At 30.0% G+C, this 20,600-nt stretch overlaps 1 protein-coding gene across 3 annotated transcripts; it reads left to right on the top strand.

Moving 5' to 3' along the window:
* Positions 1-3,294: 3,294 nt before the first annotated feature.
* On the top strand, positions 3,295-19,752 carry LOC106684889 (armadillo segment polarity protein). 3 transcript variants are annotated; one of them, XM_014427204.3, is made up of 15 exons: positions 3,295-3,413; positions 3,498-3,695; positions 4,202-4,253; positions 4,643-4,870; positions 4,958-5,145; positions 6,124-6,273; positions 6,515-6,669; positions 6,751-7,052; positions 7,805-8,160; positions 9,020-9,274; positions 10,077-10,395; positions 11,660-11,808; positions 14,357-14,447; positions 15,016-15,047; positions 17,910-18,025. In XM_014427204.3, exons 3-14 carry the CDS (start codon positions 4,226-4,228, stop codon positions 15,021-15,023), a joined length of 2,229 nt encoding a protein of 742 aa, XP_014282690.1. In that variant the 5' UTR covers positions 3,295-3,413; positions 3,498-3,695; positions 4,202-4,225; the 3' UTR covers positions 15,024-15,047; positions 17,910-18,025. The 3 variants fall into 3 exon arrangements, with proteins under 3 accessions (XP_014282690.1, XP_014282688.1, XP_014282689.1); XM_014427202.3 differs by lacking the exon at positions 15,016-15,047 and having other exon boundaries at positions 3,296-3,413; positions 17,910-19,752; XM_014427203.3 differs by lacking the exons at positions 3,295-3,413; positions 3,498-3,695; positions 15,016-15,047 and adding an exon at positions 3,768-3,786 and having other exon boundaries at positions 17,910-19,752.
* The last annotated feature ends 848 nt before the right edge of the window (positions 19,753-20,600 follow it).

The following is a 20,600-nucleotide window of genomic DNA, read 5'->3' as shown; positions in this document are numbered from 1 at the left end:
TATATATATAAGTAAATGGTTGAATCTTTGTCCACAATAAATGTTTGAGTTACTATATCGATTTACGTGTTTGTTTTTTTTTCAAAATGTCTTCTGTCGTAATGGGAAGGTTTAAAGATACTGAAATCCCCGAATTCCCAGTTGGAATAAAAAGCTATGGACAAAATTAAGCGTTTTTGTTTGTAGCTCAGGAAATATGATTTAGGAAGTTTGATACAGGAAATTATAAAAACATAATTAAGGGTAAAGTAGTAAAAAAAGTTTTGGTTTTATTTTGAAATGAACGTATTCCAAAGATATTACCGCAGACGAGGAGTTCTTTCTCTACTGTAGCCCATTTAAAGACAGCCGGGTAATCAAAAAAGTAACAAAAATAAAAATACAAAATAAAATAATTGACAAAGCAGCAATATTAACCAGAAAACAATAGCATAGGGCAACAACTCTTTCATTCAACTCAGTACACTTAATCTTAACTCTAGCACAATTCCTATCACATAAATTACAATTCCTCGAAAAAAACTTAAGAATGTTCCGAAGCAAGGGCGTACACAGGATCTAAACTAGGGAGGGCAAGCCATAGTCAATTAGGTTGTGACAGTTCAACACGGGAACGGCGAATGAAACCAGAATTTTAATAAAATTATATATAATTGTCGAAATGCTTTATTAGTTATTATAATTAGTATTCGCTTTAAAAAAAAAAAATCATTTTTATTTATAATCTAAATCATTTTTTTTACTTACAGAGGAGGCAACTGTCCCCTCTAGATACGCCCATGATTCGAAGTACACTATCATCAAGGTATAACAACCTCCCCTGTCTTCTTTATTAATAGTGTACACTGTAAGAAAATAGAAAAACAATCAATCTGATAGTTGTTAAATTTTGAGTGTTAAACACATTTGCGCTCTTATCCTTAAATGTTTATTTATTTATTGTTTATTATGTTTATTTTAGCGTTTAAAAAAATTGATAATATCCTTGAATAGCTCATTGAGCGCTTTTACTCATTGTCCCCAGAAGGGAATGTCTCCACCAATAACGTTTTTTTATTTATTTCCTATCCCCGGGCTCATGGGGAAATTATCCTTTCACTGGGACAGCTGGGAATCCCTGACTTACAAGATTTACACTTTTGCCAACTACACTTCAAAACTGATACAAATGTTTGTTAAACAAATGAAACAACAAATGCCGATAAAATACGATTGTATGTTCTCGTGACTTTGGTCGGATATTACATTTGATTTAAATATTTTCATTTTAAAAAGGAATAATGTAAAGACAGAATAAATGGAAGGAAACATAAATATCCGCCAAGCAGGTAGTAGATGATAAAAATTCATAGAACTAGTACTACGTAACCTGTGAATTCAACTTCCGTTCCTGAATTTTTATCAGGTATTTGTTATTTTAATTATATAAACATGTAATGTCTGTTTATACTTAATAATGTCTTTACGTTTGACATGAGAATTTGTTTATCATATTGGAGTCTAAAAAATATGTTATTTGGCTGAAAACATTTCTTTTTTCCATATGTTTGTTATCAACTTCCTATCTCCTTCTCTCCCTCAGGAATACAATGTCTTTATAAATATATCTTCTGCTGTGTAAAATAAAACGCTAACGTTAATTGACATAATTTAAAATTAAGAATTTAATGATTTGAAATCGATAGATATAAAATCTATAATCTCAAAACCAGAGTTAATTGAATTTGAAGGTTGGGGTCTTTAATTAATGAAAACACGAAGAGTGCAACTATTTAGCTGTTAGCAGTTCTAAAACAAAACTAACTGAACACAAACGTGTGAATACAGCACAAGCGATCTTTGTGCCCAAAACCGACAATTAACGGGTCGGCCCCCGTTCTGTTTATACCAGCCAATCGAAATAATACATCCCTATGCCAGCGCATGCAGGAATTTTCCATATTTTGGCAAACGTGTAGCTGTACCTTAACAATAAACATCATCCAAACACAAGCTTGTGGATATCGAAAAATGTTTACTTACTTCGTTTATCAAGCTTTTATAGATATTTTAGATTTGCGGCAAGTGGCAACCGTGTGGATTAAAGGTCTCAAGTGCCTTTCCCATCTTTTGAGAACCCGCAGCAATTTTTAATCCGTTTCATTCAATGACCGCGTTTTACTTTTCTGTTTGAATATTAAAAATAATTTCACATACCTCGAATTTCTCTTGCCCCGGTTAACCTTAAGTGGAGAAGGAGCTTAACAAAATTAATTCTCTAAAAACATTTAGAACATACAGAAATGATATATCCTCCTAAAACCGAATATTATTTTATGGTCAATGCCATCTTGTATCCTTAGCTTTGCTCATTATATCCTTTGCTCAGGTATACCTATTACAAACGACACCTAAAGGATTCAAGTCAGTGCTACGAGGTGAGCAATTAATAGGTGACAAATAAATTATTCAATCCAACGTCACATTATCATAAATAAAGGTGAAGAAGTAGTCAGAGTAAGAGTGGCGTAAGTGCATTAATCTTCATATTGAGATATAGGCTGTGATAAATTCTTAAAGCCCATCTATGATTAAAACCAGTTGAATATTGAAATGAAGTTTGATTAAAGGTAATCTTGAAGTAAAATTGGCTAAATTTTATTTTTACTGATTTTTTAAATATCCGAAAATGACATCATGTTGCAATTCAATGAATAACATTTTTTATATTGATAAAATATTTAAAAAACAGGCATCGAATAGAAGAACTATTGAGGTTGGAGAGTTTTCTTTTAACAGTTCAGTGCAACTAGATCCAAATTTTGAGCTAAAATCGTCGTTAAGTGTAGCGCCACAATGACTTTAAACCGCCCACGTGAACAATTAATGGTACAAATAAATTAATAAAACTGAAATTTAATTAAGAATACACATATGTTTTATAATTTAGTGGTCTTTCAACCAGCGAATGTTTCAGAAATATTTTTAGAGGATGCTACAATATATGTTTATTTTAAACGGAATTTATAGAAAATCCTTCCAATTGGTATTTCTGGGTCGTGAAGGATTCTTTCATGTTTCCATTTAATGAAAATAAGTTTCAAACATAAAATAACTAATTATTTCATTATGAAACCATTCTTGTCATACTACGGATAAACATAAGGAGGATATAATTAAAAAAGGTTTAAAAAAATTGTGATTTTCTTTATGGGAGACGCATTCTCCTCCCTCTCAGTATTCACCAATGCTTTCAACCTCATAATAGAACATTTAAAAGTAGAGGAAACGAATTGGAAATTAATCAGTGAGCAAAGATGTATCATCGAGACTTCCTCCCATGCCCCACTCCACTTGACATTATTAGTCATCGAGGAGTAACTAAAATAGTGTGACGAGTAGATTGTCATCCCTAATTCTGTTTTGTTGATTTTGTAAGTTTAAATTTTTATAATGCGTTCGTTCGTTTAAACAAACCCCCCAATGTCCTTAGATTTAAACACATAATTTTTTTTCAGGTTCTTTGTGAATACAGAACCATTAGTTCCGAGTAATGGAATGTTTATAGATAGCACTCCAAGATCGACCCTAGCGACCCCTGCCTCAGGACACGTGAAGTTATTCTCACAACTGATTCATTGTGTTCAGTTCTTTGTATCGTCTTTCGGCCTGAACTTCGCCTGACTCAGCGCACATGCTTAATTTGTTTTAGTAGTGTGAGTTATTTGTTTTTTATTAAGTTTGAATTTGTTATTAGTGACATTAAAAGCCAAGTCAAAACAGCATTAGGATTACCTTCTTTTTATAGTATGTATCATATTTGTACATTTTTTGAGTGTAGTTATTGCTTTTAAAGTAATATACAATCGCATTTTTGTGGATGCATGTCATGGCCGGTAAGCTACATCCAAGTTATATGACCTCAGTCTTTAGAAACTGCAAATTTCTAATTCATTTACTGTTCTTGAAGTGCACCTTCATTGGAAAACATGGCGGATATGTTTTCATTCCATTCATAAATGCAATGTATGCAGTGTCTTTGCCCGTATTTTTTTTTTTAATTATTGTTTTTCTTTAGGTAATTAAGATAGTTTACTTTTGTTATTGCTACTTCCCTCTTAGTTCATGAAAGCCTTTATGTATTATCACTTACTAGACCTGTTTCTACCACTTTATAAAATTTACAATTCATGAAAATCTTATCTTTTTTTTCTAATTTTAGGGGAGGAAAATATCTGCTTTGACAATGATGCAACAAGCTCAAAGTAGGCCAAGTAAGTTATTTTTTCATTAAGTTATTATTTCATAGTTCATAAGTTTAAATTAATTTTAGTAGCATGAAAGTTAGTAGTTACCTTTGTTTTATGCTGAAATTCTTTGTTGTATAGTTCGAAATATTGAGAAATAAAATCTATGACTGAATTAATAGTAAATTCATCTTGCTGTGTTACATTTTGCTTGATTTGAAGCTCAGTATATGTTGTTCTGAAGTTATCCCATTCCATTTTTATGAGAACCTTTTTAAAGTCATTGTAATCCAATTAGTAAATTTCCATGTTACTAAAAACATTTGTTTACTTGATTAAGGATTATTTAATTATATATAGATGTTAGATATCAACTGATTATATTATGAACTCACTATCTAATCTTTATTTTTTAGTGTCTCATGGAAACTACCAGGGTGGGCCAGATTTGCCCATGGGTTCTGTCAAAGACCAAACACTCATGTGGCAACAGAGCTCATATTTGGCTGATTCAGGTATTCATTCAGGCGCAACCACCACAGCCCCCTCACTTTCAGGTAAAGAAGAAGAGATGTATGGGGATCAAGACATGTTTGACCTGGATCAAGGTTTTACTCAGGGTTTTACCCAAGAGCAAGTTGATGGTAGGTTTATTTGATTTGAAATTAGCTTTTTCTTAAATAATGTCATTGTAATTACATACAAAAAAATGTTTTAACTTTCATCCACAGAAATGAATCAACAACTCTCTCAGACAAGATCTCAGAGAGTTCGAGCTGCTATGTTTCCCGAAACATTAGAAGAAGGTATCGAAATTCCATCGACACAGTTTGACCAGGCTCAGGCAACCGCAGTTCAAAGGCTTGCTGAACCAAGTCAAATGTTGAAACATGCGGTTGTAAATCTCATCAATTATCAGGTTAGAACCCATTTAGATTTTTAAATTAATAGTAAGATACATTATTTTGGTGTAACAAAATTGCTGTATGTTTTATTCTAATGACTTACTGGTTAAATAAGGGATGTGACGCCTTTACGGGTTAGGGTATAGGTCCCAGTGAGTTTGATGCCTACCTGGGGCAGGTAATATTGACTCAAGGGTTGGCAAAAAATACCACTAGGCCCACTTGCCGTACTTGCATTTACCTAGCTTAATAATTTTATTTATTTATCAAAATTTACAGCTGTAAAAAAAAAATACAATAAGTAAATTTGAGGAAAGTTTCATAATCTTGGGAAGAATCCACCCAATGGTGGTACTTCAATTATTAATTTAAATTAGAAGGTCCTATGGTCATTTTCTTTTCAGGCGCCTTGGAGGATTATCAGTTATCAGTAACTGTTAAGGATGAGAGATTAAGAATTAATGGGTAAGGAGTTTAGAATGAAAGTTTGCATATCTTTGTTGGGCCAATTCTGCAATGAAAGGGATGTTAAGATCTTTATGGATGAGCTTATTTGTGACGTGATAAAAGAGCTTTGAGGATTTTAGATTGTAAGGATTGGATACGGGGGGAACAATAACTAAAACGAATGTAAAATATAAAATGTATTATAAATAAAAATAGGTTTAAAAGAAATACACTAGTGAAATAAAAATGTTTATAATAATTTTTTGGCAATGGCAAACCCATTTCAAACAGTCTCTTCTACAATCGGAACATGCTCACATATATGGATTTTAGCATGCATTCTTCTATGTTTATTATATCACCTTGTCTACTTTATGTCATAAATTATTTTTTAATTGGTCTGACTTCTAATCTATTATTTAATATTCCCAAAAAACATTATCTTTATTGTGTATTCTGTATCCCCTTCTATTAAAGTGGTAAGGATGATCATTAAACTAGCCATTAAGTAGGCAGCTACTAATAATTTTTTTTTTGTATTACAGGATGATGCTGATCTAGCTACCCGTGCTATTCCAGAATTGATAAAGTTGCTTAATGATGAGGACCAAGTTGTGGTCTCACAAGCTGCTATGATGGTACACCAGCTCTCTAAAAAGGAAGCCTCTCGCCATGCGATCATGAACAGTCCTCAGGTAACTTTTTTTATTATTATTATTTAGAATATAATTTTGATATAATACTTGTACATGAAAATAATGTGAAACAGAATTTATACCAGTTCATTATATGTATTAAATTTATCATTTACTTATTTCAGAAAGTAAAGTTGGAAATAAAATTGTTAAATAAAAATTTTTTTTTGTTTTATATCTGTAATATTTTTTTTAAAGATATTTTTCATGTTACATTATCAATAATAAATCTTATTATTAGATGGTTGAAGCTTTGGTGAGGGCATTATCAAACAGTAACGACCTAGAAACAACCAAAGGAGCCGTAGGAACATTACACAATTTGTCCCATCACAGGCAGGGTCTCTTGGCTATTTTCAAAAGCGGTGGTATCCCTGCACTTGTGAAACTTTTAAGGTTTGTTGTTTACTATTATATGAGCACATACCATATAATTTTATTTTATTATCCACAATAACCTTTTATCTTTTTATTTAGTTCCCCTGTGGAATCTGTTCTTTTCTATGCAATCACCACTTTGCACAACCTCCTTCTTCATCAAGAAGGAAGTAAGACAGCTGTGCGAGTTGCTGGAGGATTGCAAAAGATGGTTGTTTTGCTCCAACGAAATAATGTGAAGTTCTTAGCCATTGTGACCGACTGTCTCCAAATTTTAGCTTATGGCAATCAAGAAAGTAAGCTTATTATTTTGGCGTCACAGGGTCCTATTGAGCTGGTACGGATCATGAGGAGCTACGATTATGAGAAGCTCCTCTGGACAACATCAAGAGTGCTTAAAGGTTTTTATTTTTTTCTTATTTAATAATAATCTGTGTACTAATTAAATCATAAATTGAAGTAAAGGGATTTTTTTATATAGTTGGATTCATATATACAATTTTGCTTCCTCAGTACTGAAGGTTATAAAGCTTTGTATTCATGCTGCAGTAAATGGAAAAAGGGTTGTGTGAAAATGGTCCAGCATTATTTTAATCAAATTCTTTACTCAACTTTTTGCTTCGCCGTGTCTGAAAGTATTTTTTTGCCAAGTTTTTTCTTGATGAAATGTTTCGAACACTGATCATCTTGTAGATTTTATTCTCTAATGACAAATCAAATAAAAATAATAAAATTTATTCTCAACTTGAAATGTAGGTAATTATGTACCTATCTACCCTATGGAAATGGTGAGAAAGCTATACTGGCCCATCTACTGGGGACTCTTTTTTCTAACAATTTGAACTAAACCATATCACATGTGTCTGTTTAAAAGACTATTACTATACATAACTAATGATAAGATTATATATAGTGATAAATCTAACTGAACCATTACTTGAAGAAATTCCCTAAATTCTTTTATATTTTAGCTACATCAAGTGTTTTTACTCCATTGTAGTGTTAGAGTTACCCTTGTATAACATTTTTAATAAAGATTTCAGATAATTTTTTTTTCCTGTTAAAACTAGTTTTTAGGTAAAGTGTGTAAATTGTTCTATAATTAATTAAATATATTGTCTTCTAAATGAATTCACGAACTATATTTTGGCAGTTTTATCCGTCTGCTCAAGCAACAAACCTGCAATAGTTGAGGCTGGAGGATTACCTGCTCTAGCAATGCACCTGGGGCATCCATCGCAGCGGCTTGTTCAGAACTGCCTTTGGACCTTGAGAAATCTTTCAGATGCTGGAACCAAAGTTGGTGGTTTGGAAGGGCTCCTCCAATCCCTCGTCCAACTGCTCGATTCTTCCGATATCAATATTGTTACTTGTGCAGCTGGTATATTATCAAATTTGACTTGCAATAATCAAAGGAATAAAGTGACTGTGTGCCAGGTCGGTGGTGTTGATGCACTTGTCAGGACAATTATATCAGCTGGGGACAGAGAAGAAATAACTGAACCTGCTGTGAGTATTATTCTGCAATTTATGAACATTATTTTTTAAGTATGTTTTGTATGTTTATTCAATCAGTTAAAAAAATATTATATAAACTTTTTCTTTTTATTTTCACTTATTGTAATATGATCACTAATTTTTCATGTTCCTTTAGATGTGATAGTTTTTATGTCACTTACAGACTCTTTTAATTCAAGTTCATACTCCACAACAGTGATAATATTAATCCAGCAGTATTCATTCATAGTACAATTTCAATAAAATTGAATTGTATCATAATATACCTTGAATTTTTAATTTTTAGTAAATTGCTAAAATTACGCATTTTTAATGCTCTAATTTATAGACAGCTTCAGGTGACATAGTAGAACAAAAAAATTTTTTTTATAATGTATTTATAAATTTATGTACTTATTCATTTCAAAATAGAACAATCTAGTAAGGTTTCTTTAATTTTCTACAATTCTTGTAGGTGTCTGTTCAGAGGCCTTAATTGATTTTTTTTATTAAGAAAATTTAACTGCCTGTTTTCGTAAAAGTGGAGTCTTTTTTTTAAAGTGTCTAAATTCTTTTACTTCTATGGTAACATTTACTAAGTGTTCGTAGAGAGGGTTTGTCCATTAGGGAAAGTTAGAATTTATTTTTTATTTTGATGAGGGGTACTCAGTGTGATAATAATTATAGAAGTGGTAATTAGATTTCGAAAGTTTGGAAAAGGCTGCAACTTGGAAACCTCTAAGATCTCAATGTTTTAATAGAACAAGTTAGCAAGCAACAAGTTTTTCTTTTCATAGTAACTGGAGAAAAAAAAAAAGTGGTGTCACTATGGTTTTATGTTGAATTTATAGTTTTATTAATTGTCCTATAGGTTTGTGCTTTGAGGCACCTGACTTCTCGCCATATGGAGAGTGAGCTTGCCCAGAATGCTGTCCGCCTCAACTATGGCTTGCAAGTGATTGTCAAGTTGTTACACCCACCTTCAAGATGGCCTCTAGTCAAGGCTGTTATTGGCTTGATCAGAAACCTTGCCTTGTGTCAGGCTAACCACACACCGCTTAGGGATCACGGTGCAATACACCACTTGATACGGCTCCTAATGCAAGCATTCCAGGACACACAGAGGGTGAGTGCAATTTTATTTTCCAATGATAGTAAACTTTTTTTAAAAATTAGTATTCATGTTTTAGTTTTATCTTGAAAGTTTATTTAATTAGTAAAAATCTGAATGTACGTTTAGCTTACATGGCTGTCTGCTATAAATACATTTCTAAATCCTTACTAGTAATGTTTCTTATAGGAAAATCATTTATTAATTCCCTTTTAGACACTACAATTAGATAACACCATCATTATGTTATAATTTTTTTTCTTTCCTTAAAGTTGTATTTTTTATTTCATTTTTTTTTTTAATTATTATTATTATTGGAAATAAAATGTTTTATCTCAACACTCCTTGATGAGATAAATAAGCCTAAAGATTGTTTATAATAATGAAGAGTGAGGAATATGACAGTTAATAAATCCTAAATGAATTGTTTTATTGTTAACCCTAATAATCCATGATTGGATGCAGGGACACTTAAATTTATTTACAATACTTATTATTAATGTCAATATTAAATATTTAAAAGATAAAAGTGTTCATAAATTTTCTATAAACAGATAGTAAAAGATCAAAGGGAATTGTGGATTTTAAAAAGAAGACTAGTTTTCAGAAATTAAAACTGATTGGTGAAGTGTTGTTATAGTCCTTAAAAATATGCGAGTTTTAGTGATTTTTATCAGGGGTTAATTAGTCAATATTCTGGAATATTACCCATTATTTTATTCGTTGATGATGAAAAGTTGTTTAAGTTAGGAATTTATTTGAAAATAAAAATTAAAACATCTATTTTATCTATAAGTATTTTTTATTTATCATTTAGAGATCCAGTGTTACCAGCGGAGGAACCCAATCAGGTGGTATTTATGCGGACGGTGTGCGCATGGAAGAGATAGTGGAAGGCACTGTGGGTGCTCTTCATATTTTGGCGAGAGAGAGCCACAACAGAGCTATTATCAGAGGCCAGATGGTCATACCGATCTTTGTACAGCTTCTTTTCGATGAGATAGAGAATATTCAACGAGTAGCTGCTGGTGTACTGTGCGAGCTTGCCCAGGACAAGGAAGGTGCTGAGCTTATAGAACAAGAAGGTGCTACAGCGCCTCTTACAGAATTACTCCACTCTCGAAATGAAGGTGTTGGTGAGTATTACTAAATTTTAAGGTCCATCTAATAATTTTTTACTGATTATAATGTTTTTAAATATTTTTTACATCTATCTGTTTTGGGGAGTATTATCAATACCTTTGGCTCAATAACTCTGGTGATTTATGTGATTTGTTGCACACTGGAGACTAATTCCAAAGATATTACTACACACTGGTTTATAATATCATCCTAATATGAAATAATTGATTTATTATATAATAATAATAAATTACGTAGCTATTGAAATTAAGAAGTTCTGAGCGAATTAGATAATCTAAAATTAAGGTGGTGAAAAATTTGTATCATTGGTTATCTTGTTTCACTTTTTTGTGTTGGACTCAATAAAAAGCCGAGACCCCTTCTTTAGAGGAAAGGAATGAAACATGTTGAGATTGACTGAGGCTTGAACCTGATCGATTTAAATTTGTGTATTCTGGGAATCAAGGGCATAAAACATTTTAAACTATCCTCTTTTGTCTTCTATTTTGGCTATGTATTTAATGGTTCCACTATTCTACTTGAAACCTCTTCAAATTACCATTCTATATCAACGGCTTCCTTCATATTAGTGCTAAATACGTTTCTAATAACTTTACCAACAATACAATTCTCTCTTAAAATGTTCTCTCTATTAGGAATATTACAACCGTTCAATTAATTTTCCTAAAAGAAAGAACTTTAAATTTTATTTTGCCTAAAGCTAGTGGAAATATAGTTGGCACCACTTTAAGGTAAGCCATCAATATTTAAAATTAAACAGTAAAAAAAATAATAATAATTTTTTTAGTTGAATCTGTCTGGTACTATCAGTTTTTACATGTAATGTAATTATTTTTTTAATTAAAACAATACATTAAATAAAAAGAATAAATTTTAATTCTTTAAGAATTTTTCTGAGTGTTAAAAATTTAACAATCTCAATACACTAAGCACTTTCATGATGGCAACCAATTTGGTTGTCCTTGCCTCATTCAAAGAACCAATTTTTAACGAATTATAACCTTTTTTTTTTAATTTATAACAAACCTGATTGACAGTATAGGCTAATAGAGGTCTGCATTTACTCTGCAATAGTAAAAGCATTTCATGTTTTTATACAGTTTTGCTTTATGTATTGATAATTGAATTTCAATTAGTTAACTTTATATTTGAAAACGTCCAAATTAAAAAATATTTTTTTTACTATTAATAACATGAATTTAGCATAAGTATAGACATTGAAAATATCATTTATAAAGTATTCCTCTTATTTTGTAGCTACTTATGCTGCTGCTGTCTTGTTCAGAATGTCTGAAGACAAACCTCAGGATTACAAAAAGAGACTTTCGATGGAGCTTACAAACTCCCTATTTAGGGAGGATCAGAATCTATGGAATGGTGATTTAGGAATGGCTCCCGATTTACAGGTAACTTCAAGTTTCTAATCATCTTAGGATCATAATCCAATCTCTCGAGCCATGATAGTAGAATTATTAATGAATGATAACTTTCATTGTCAATTATAGTACTAGAATGATTTTTTGAGTCAATCAAGAATTTACAAAGTACTTAGTACCTAGAATTTGTAGAAGATGGATAGTTCAATAACTTCTGAAGTTAAAGTTGTTCTGTAGATAATTTTCTTTTTTTGTATGTAAGAACTTAAATTTATGCTTCACTTTTACAATAATTCTCTAACGCTGTTTTATTGAATTATGTTTTGCTGTTGTTTTTTTTCAAAATTAACTTTCCTCAGATATTTTCATGTTGTCTATTGGTTAATTTTTAAATCAATTTAATTTTAGGTTATAAAATTATAGCAAAAATTCATTAAATTTTATTGACCATTAAAAGTACTGGTTTATGGTTCAAGTGTACTTAATTAAAGTAATCTACAAATTGCCTAATGCCACCAAGTTATTTATAACTCCCTATTTTTTGTCATGAAACCAATATACAATTTTTAATGTTTGTTTTGAAACTAATACGTTGCATCATAGCAACTTTGTTAATCATTGATACAACAGATTCGGCAAGAAATCATAGTCTATGTTAGAAACTCTTCATTCTTTATAATCTTTAGGCGTCCATTTTTTTATTATGATAACCTAATTTTCCTGTCCATAACATTCTTAGATTCCAACTGTATCAACTTAAAAATGCATATTTTTAAATTTTTTGTTTATTCCGGTTGACTAATGTGAACAAACATTTACATTAATATTTATTGATAGACCTGTTTGTTGTTGGTTCTTGCAACATCGTTTGTAAAATCTGAATTGTTGATTGACAAAAAATCTATATTGTTGGAAGATAGTCTGGATAGTGGTCAATAAAGGTACCCAAATAATAGAAGAAAACTGTTTATTGTTTATCAACGTTTGCTCCACTTCATGGGCTTTGTCAGGACTGAAGGAGAAGAAAAAGATGATGTTGGTGGCGTTTTCAAAGTAGAAGAAAGTATACAATAACTGTAAACCTGACAAAGCTCTGCAAAGTGAGGCAAAACGTTAGTTAACAATAAATAGTTTTATCTACTATTTTGTTACCTTTATTGACCACCAACTGAGACTATCTTCCTACAATCTACTTCATACGGTCAACTATCTTCTGCCAATATGATTCAACATACTTGGAGCCACCAAGATACAAACACTACTATTCTCCATCGCGATGCCCGCCTTCAAAATCGTTGACCTATTGTACAACCCTCATCACCAGATCACCTAAACTCGAGCCCTCAACTTATCATTTCTCTACGTTCTTCTAGTTTGACACCATCATCCTTATCGTTTTCTTCTCCTTTAGTACTGATGAATCCCTGCAAAGTAGAGTGAAAGGTTGGTTAACAATAAATTGTTTTCTTCTACCACTTTGGTAACTTTATTGACCGCCACCCACACTATCTTCCTACTATCTACTTCATACGGTCAACTATCTGCTTCCAAAAAAACAAAATCTATACTTTTTAGTTAGCACTGTTTTGAGATTAACTGAAATTAATGATGTTATCTAAATATTAATTTTTTAGCTGAATTTTCTTTTAATATTAACTGAATAAAAATGAATATTTGTTTATTCGTACTTTGTGCAACGCCATGGCATTCATCCGATTGTCATGGGGTTTTTGCTAAATGTTCAGGATTTACCCAGAAAGGTATTTTGCTATTCTGATTTATCAGGTAAAAAAAAAAGTTATGTACATTTAGTATTTTTGGCGTGTAGCTCAAAATTTATTCATTTTCTTCATGGTTATTAAGTACCTATCAGTTTGTCTCTTTCTGAAGAATAAGAAAAAAATATTACTGATTTTTTATTCACTAAAAATTTTTAAAAACATAATGAGGATTTTTGTAGTCCGAAAAAAAAAAATTATAATTTTAACACTTCTTGAAACTGGTTAATATTGTTTATATAAATAAAAAAAATTATTCATTTTAGTCTCAAAACATTTTTTATTTATTATAAGTCCGACGTTTTGGCCAATTCAGCCATCCTCAAGAACAATCTATTAGCAATTCTGAAACAAATAACAATACTATTTATAAATTATCATACATTTAAACAATTTTAGCACAAATTATTTGAAAAACAACTTGAAGCAGGCTATCCTGCCCAGGTCATCTATATCAGTCCAGAAATTACCTTACCCCCCATGAGGCATTAAAACATTAGGGAATCATATCATTTTGTCAACAAGCAATTCCTAAATTATGACCAAATACCTAATTAGTCAATTGTCCACATTAAATTAAAAATCTTTATCACAGTCACCTTGCTTTGTTAAAATATTTGTAACCTTCCCTACACTCAGGTCAAGCATTTAAATTATTTTTTACAACTATATTTTGGTTAAATTTCCTCTTGATTTTATTATTGACAATAACTTTTTTTTTTCATTTGTTATTGAACTATACTATTTTTTATAAAATATATGTTCAAAATAATTTTCATTATGTTTTTCCCCCTTAATAGGATATGCTAGGTGAGCAAAATTATGACACTATGTACTCTCATGGACCACCGAGCGTACATAGTAGTCATGGCGGTAGGGGATATCAGCCAGGTAATATATTTTGTAATAATGAAATATTTTCTAACGTTTATTGATATTTAAAGAAAATGTGTTGCATATTTTACTCCTACCTGATTTCATATTTTTTTTATTATTCTTAATCTAATGCATTTTTTAAACAAGCTATCCTTCAGTTGCTGCCAAAAAATGTTCACATGTGTAGCAGATTATTTTTTCACTTACAAATTGATAGATTGCGTTCCTATAACTAAAATTAAATGTTATTTTATGTAATTTGAACTGTATCCAAAGTAGGTAAATCAAGGAAAAGGAGAGAGAGGTATTTTTTATTTTTGAAACTAAAAGAACTATTTTTTTTTTTTTTTTTTAATATATCTGGATTAATATCACATTATTGTGGTGTGGGATTTTTTCTGTATGCTCTAAAAAAAAAATTTTTTATCTTAATTATTAAAGGTGAAGTTCCAATAATCTTAAAGGTTCTCTTATTTTTCCCATGTTTGCTACATTATATATAATGTGTTTATAATTAAGTATTAAATTTAATTAAATTAGTTAATAAAATGGTATGTTTGATGTTTGCTGTTGATGTTTAAAGGGCTCTGATTGCTGTTCTTCCCTACAACACAGGTAAAATTGCGTATTTGATGAGCCATCTGTTACAAAGCTTGCTTTTTTTTCTATCTTTTGTTAATGTGCCAATTGTTTATTTTGTGCATGTTGTTCTTTTTAGTGTGCCTCTGATATAGAGCTTTTCAGTGTATCACTTCTGGTGTATTTTATGATGTCCTCTGTGTGCTACAAGTTTTAATTCCCTTTTTGTTTTGTTAAGTGGCCCATGTGTCATCATTTACTTAGCAGATTTAAAACCAATTTACTCAGCTTCACTTAATTTATTTATTTTTTTTAATATTAATTTTGTCAATAATTATTTACAATATTTGTTTATTTTGGGAAATTATCAAAATAATGAAATTAAAAGTATTATTGGAAGATTGACCGTGTATAGTATGTAAAAGGAACATGGTTCAGGTCCAGTCAAAAGAACTCAAAAAGTAATAAAACTATTTATTGTGAACAATGTTTCGCCCCACTTTGCAGGGCTTTTTGAATGAAGGAAAGCCACAATATCAAAGTTATGGATTATGTTTTCATTCTCTAGTTTTCCTTAATTCTAAAAGCTCTACAAAGTAGGGCATTGTTCAAAATAAATAGTTTTATTAATTTTTGAGTTCTTTTGACACATTGAACATAGCATTTTTCTTTTATAAAAAGTATTATAAACTTGAAGTGATCAATTCAATAGAAAGATACTTTTTTGTTTGTAAATATTAATTTCAATGTTCTCTTGATAAAACATTTTCTTGTTGTATAGTAGAAGTTAGTAGTTGTCTTCAAAATCATTTGGATCTCTTTAGATGTATTTAATTTGCAATATTTGTTGATTGATTTATGCACTGTATTTCTTCACTGTGTGTAATATATATAAGCAATATATAAAACACTTATGTGTGTAGATTGACACTTTTTTTAAATGTAGATTTAGCGCTTGTGTGATGAAACTTCAGGATTTTTTTTAAATATTTTTAAATTGTTGCTGAATAATCATAGACCTACATTTTTCAAGATAATTGTTTATTTTTATATTTATTGTTGGCCCATTTTATAAAATAGGGCGTATTAGCATGTTGAATGATTGGTCCTGGACTGCTGATCTGAATATTACGTTAAAACTTCTCGGCCACGGGACCACTCAGCAATGGGAATAAGCATTTGTTTGGGATCACTCTAGCGCTCACCTGTCCCATTGCAATTCCTCTTATCAATCACTACTTACCCATCCCAGCTCAAAATGGTTATATCCAGTAGTTGGTCCTTGAGTCACCTTGTATTTTTTTTTTTCTTTTATAAAGTATGTCTTATAAATATTGTAAAATCCAGATATTTTTACATCATAAATATATAAATTTAACTACATCTCAAAAAATTAACATTAAAGGAACGTTAACCAGAAATCAGACATTTATGGTGTTTGTCTAATATTTTTTACTATGCATTGTATTAATTACACAAATATACGTAGACCTGTTGGTTCCATGGTACTTATTGTGTCCAAGTTTTAAGTTAAAGTTATCAAATAGCTTTCAAAATTATTAAATCAATATTTTAACCAAGTAAATATGTTTTGAGTTATGATGTATGACTCGAAAGATTTTTTCAATATAAGCAAATTGTATTTCATAACAAAAAATTTGACTTGTCTCAGCACTCCAACGATCTATTTCTAAGTCACTTCCTTCAGGGCTTTCTTATTGTTCTTACATTCTAGTTAAAATTATTTATTTCATTTCAAATGAAGATATATTAGCCTCCTAATGAAAACTGTTGTAGCATGAGTACATACACAAAATACTTTAAGGTGTGAAATTTTATGCTATTTTGTTGGGAAAGATTTTTGTTTTTTTTAAGTTCCTTTCACTTTTACAGTGTTGTACAAAATTATTACTGAAGAATAATGTCATCAATTTAATTAATGAATATTCTATATCACTAGGGTTCTTAGCCTTTTTGGGCCTGTTGTTCTAAAATTCCTTCATGAAGCGTCCTTACTGCATCTTAACTAAATTGTATTATCTTAGCTAATTGTAATAATATTGGGGATATGAAGATAGAACTTCTGATTTTTTTTCCATCATAATACTTATGGTCCTTTACCTTAAATTTATAGTATAGTTCCAATATATAATATTAAACTATATTTTGAAAATATAAGAGCTCAATAAACTTGTTACAATAAATCCCTAACTTTTTCTACACCATCCAGTTAAAGAGCCTTTGTTATATTATGTAATACTTTTCCAGTGTGCATTATGTTATCATTTCACTTTTAATTTTCATGGTTGCTAGCTTTTTTCACATCCGTTTTCATAAATGTACATTTACTCGATTTCTAAGTCATAAAGCAAGTCTAAGTTATAAAGCATATCAGGCATGCCAAATAAAAAAATAAATTATGATTCAAATGTTCCATTTGTTTAATCTTAACTTTATTTTATAATAATGTAAATATGTACATAAATGAGAATTACATACTAGTTTTTCTGTACTTAAAATTTTTCCTATTATTTACGCTCCCTATTTTTCACTTTTCAATACTGGATGACAGAAAGAAAATATTTGGCAAATTTTCTTGATATTATCACTTCTCTTATAATAAATGTGCATGCTACAATCCCATCTGCTCTAGAATTTCCAAAAGTTCACGATTTGATTCGAGGTGTGAATACATTCATCAAAATAGTTATTTATTCATTTGTATTTCAATAAATATTTATTTTAATGATCCCCAACACAGACCTTCAAAATTTTAATAATATTTGGTCATAACATAATTAATAATATTCAATGTGCTTAATATTAATGCTTTTTATTTGTTGATGGTTTTTGGTATTTGTGATGAAATGTAAATGTTTGGTTGGATGTGTGGTTTAGGCTACGATCAGATCCCAGTTGACTCGATGCAAGGCCTAGACCTCGGCTCACAGCATGACTCAAACTATGGACCCATGGACGTCGGACCAGGGGACCTGGATTTCGACGCTCTTGATGAGCTCCCCCAACCTCCACAAGACAACAATCAAGTTGCTGCCTGGTATGATACAGACCTGTAGATGTGTCATCTTTTCTGACCATTCCGACCATTTATATTTTCAAACCAACGTCAGATATTTTATTTTAACGGTATCTATGTGTAGCAGATTTTTCTCTTATCTCGTTTTCAATATGTGGTAATTGAATTTTTTAAGCGAGTTGATGTACAAGATGTTTAGTATCTTTTGTATCAGAGATAAGATTTAATTTGTTAGGTGTCAGTTCTTTGAGTAGTCTAGTGTATAATTTTTTAGTTATTTGACAAGATGCCAAAGAGAACTCATTCAGTAAAAAAATTGCATTGATCTTCCGTTGATCGGTTATCCATTAATAAGAGACCAATCTGCTTTTGTAGATAAAGTTCCCTAAGTAAAACAGAAAAATCCTATTGTTTAAATATACTCTAGGTAATTTTCTCCTAATCTACATAGTACAATAGATAAGAAATTTAAATAGTTCTGTGTTCACATGCTCTTCGGAAATTCTAATTTTGCAATCTTGTTAAGGTTTCTAATTATTATTACTATTAATTTTATGGAGCACAATTCCTCGACTATAACTTCTACATAAAATGATTTGTGATATATGCAGGCTTCTTAAAATTCTAATGTATTCATTGAAACTGAATATTGTTTTAATGAATTTCATTTTAAGTTGATGCTTAAAATCCTGAGTTTTTTTAAACTACTTGTAAAAGCGATCTTGTTAACCTATTCGACTTATTTAATTTTCCATCATTAAAAATACTTGAACTTGTAATTTACAACTTGGCCAAAGATTCTGTGAATATATGTGAGTCCTTGTTGGACAAATTTTGATTCAAAATTATAAATGTCAATTAACAAGGCTGATACTGTTTTTAACAGGGTATATTACAATATTTGTGGCAATATGGCCTAACTGAATAGAATAGCTTTAAGTTTATCGAATAGTCAAGATTTTTTGTCATAGAAAGCATAATACAACTTTTTAATTTTATTTATATATAATATTGTTTGTATTTATACATGAAATGGTAACTGGTTCTTGAACTTTTGAACCCCTTTCATTTATATATCAGTAGTGCTAGTTGTAAAGTTTGTTGACTATTTGTAATAAAACTTTATCATTGGTGGTAGGTATCTATGGTATTTATTTTTCAATTTGTTTTTATTTATATTGAATATTATAATTTTATTTACACATCTCATGATTTAATTAATATTAGATTTTTGTTTAGCCTTAGTAATATACTGTGAAATGACTTAACGAAGTGTTTCATGGGTGTGTTCCACAATAATCTTGTAAAGCACAATTAGTTACATAGCCAACGATCAATGTTGGAGGTGCTAGTGCTCATATTTTTATTCTATAACTGTAAATAAGTAATTTTATGTGTATTTTTCTTGATGGAATCTATAGAATCTATAGAAAATATATTTTTAATATTAGTCGAGTGAGGGTAGAGTTTTTAAAGAGAGCTTAGTGATAATTATTTTTTATATATGACTAATGGTCATGTATGAAATTTATATTATATATAATGTGGTCTTTGTGCTTAAGGATAAAGCACAAGTAATTTATTCGATGATATAATTTAAGTTGATACTGAAAAATATATTATCAGCTTATATTCTTTTATTGTTAATTGTCCTATCTGATAAATATATTTGTATATTATTGAATATATCCACAAATAATGTTATTGATTTTTTTTTTTATCCATTTTTAGCCTTTAATCCTATCTATTAAACTTGAAGGTTCCTTGCAAAAAATTCAATATATAAAAATTTTTATGAAATATAGATTATAAATTTTTTATCATTTACTAATGCAAGTTATAAAAACTTAAAGAGTAAATGCAGTTTAATTGTAATTTCAAAATATTAAAGAAATACTATTTTAGCTATATTGCCTGAAGTTTTATTCATCAAACTAATGATGATTTTAAGAATGTTTAATATAAGTCTCAGCTAAATCACATTGTTTTTATTTACTAAATAAGAAATCAACATAACGTTAAAACTTTTTAATTTATAAATTTTTAACATGGTAAGGTATTAAGAAGTTTTCCTCAGAAAATTCAATATTCCTGAAAAAGTTCAACCTATATATTCACTTTCTACATTAACACTAGGTTTACGAGACCTAATCAATCAAGACACGAATTTTGAACTTCAAAATTAAAAAGCAAAAAAATGTAGCGTTAATTTGAACCAATTTACATCTAAAATTAATCATTTGGTCCAACGAAATTATATGCACAATTATTTTTTCCTAAGCTTCTTAATTTTTGAAATTTGCATATAGTATACCATATGAAATATATAGTATGAAATTTGCATATCTCTATGAAACCCGTCAAATTGATGGGTTTGCTGATTTTGTAAACTGTTCTTATATGCTTCATTAGTTCATAATATCATTTCTCCAATAATAAATATATGAGTGAAACAAAAGTCAAAGATTATCATAATGATGATTCCAAATTCGTTATCCCTATCGTGCCTCACGAATGTTAACTAAAGCGAATTTTATGGCACGAGTGTTTTT

Source organism: Halyomorpha halys, unplaced genomic scaffold (genome assembly GCF_000696795.3).
Source record: "Halyomorpha halys isolate HHAL.00 unplaced genomic scaffold, Hhal_1.1 Scaffold626.1, whole genome shotgun sequence".
NCBI lineage: Eukaryota > Metazoa > Arthropoda > Insecta > Hemiptera > Pentatomidae > Halyomorpha > Halyomorpha halys.
Note: the sequence above shows the minus strand (reverse complement) of the source record. Positions and strands in the feature narration are given on the sequence as shown.

Coding starts and splice junctions, on each gene's coding strand:
- LOC106684889 (XM_014427202.3), top strand. CDS start 4,226: ATGATGCAACAAGCTCAAAGTAGGCCAA. Junction 5,146..6,123: donor TAAATCTCATCAATTATCAG/GTTAGAACCCAT, acceptor TTTGTATTACAG/GATGATGCTGATCTAGCTAC. Junction 7,053..7,804: donor AACATCAAGAGTGCTTAAAG/GTTTTTATTTTT, acceptor ATATTTTGGCAG/TTTTATCCGTCTGCTCAAGC.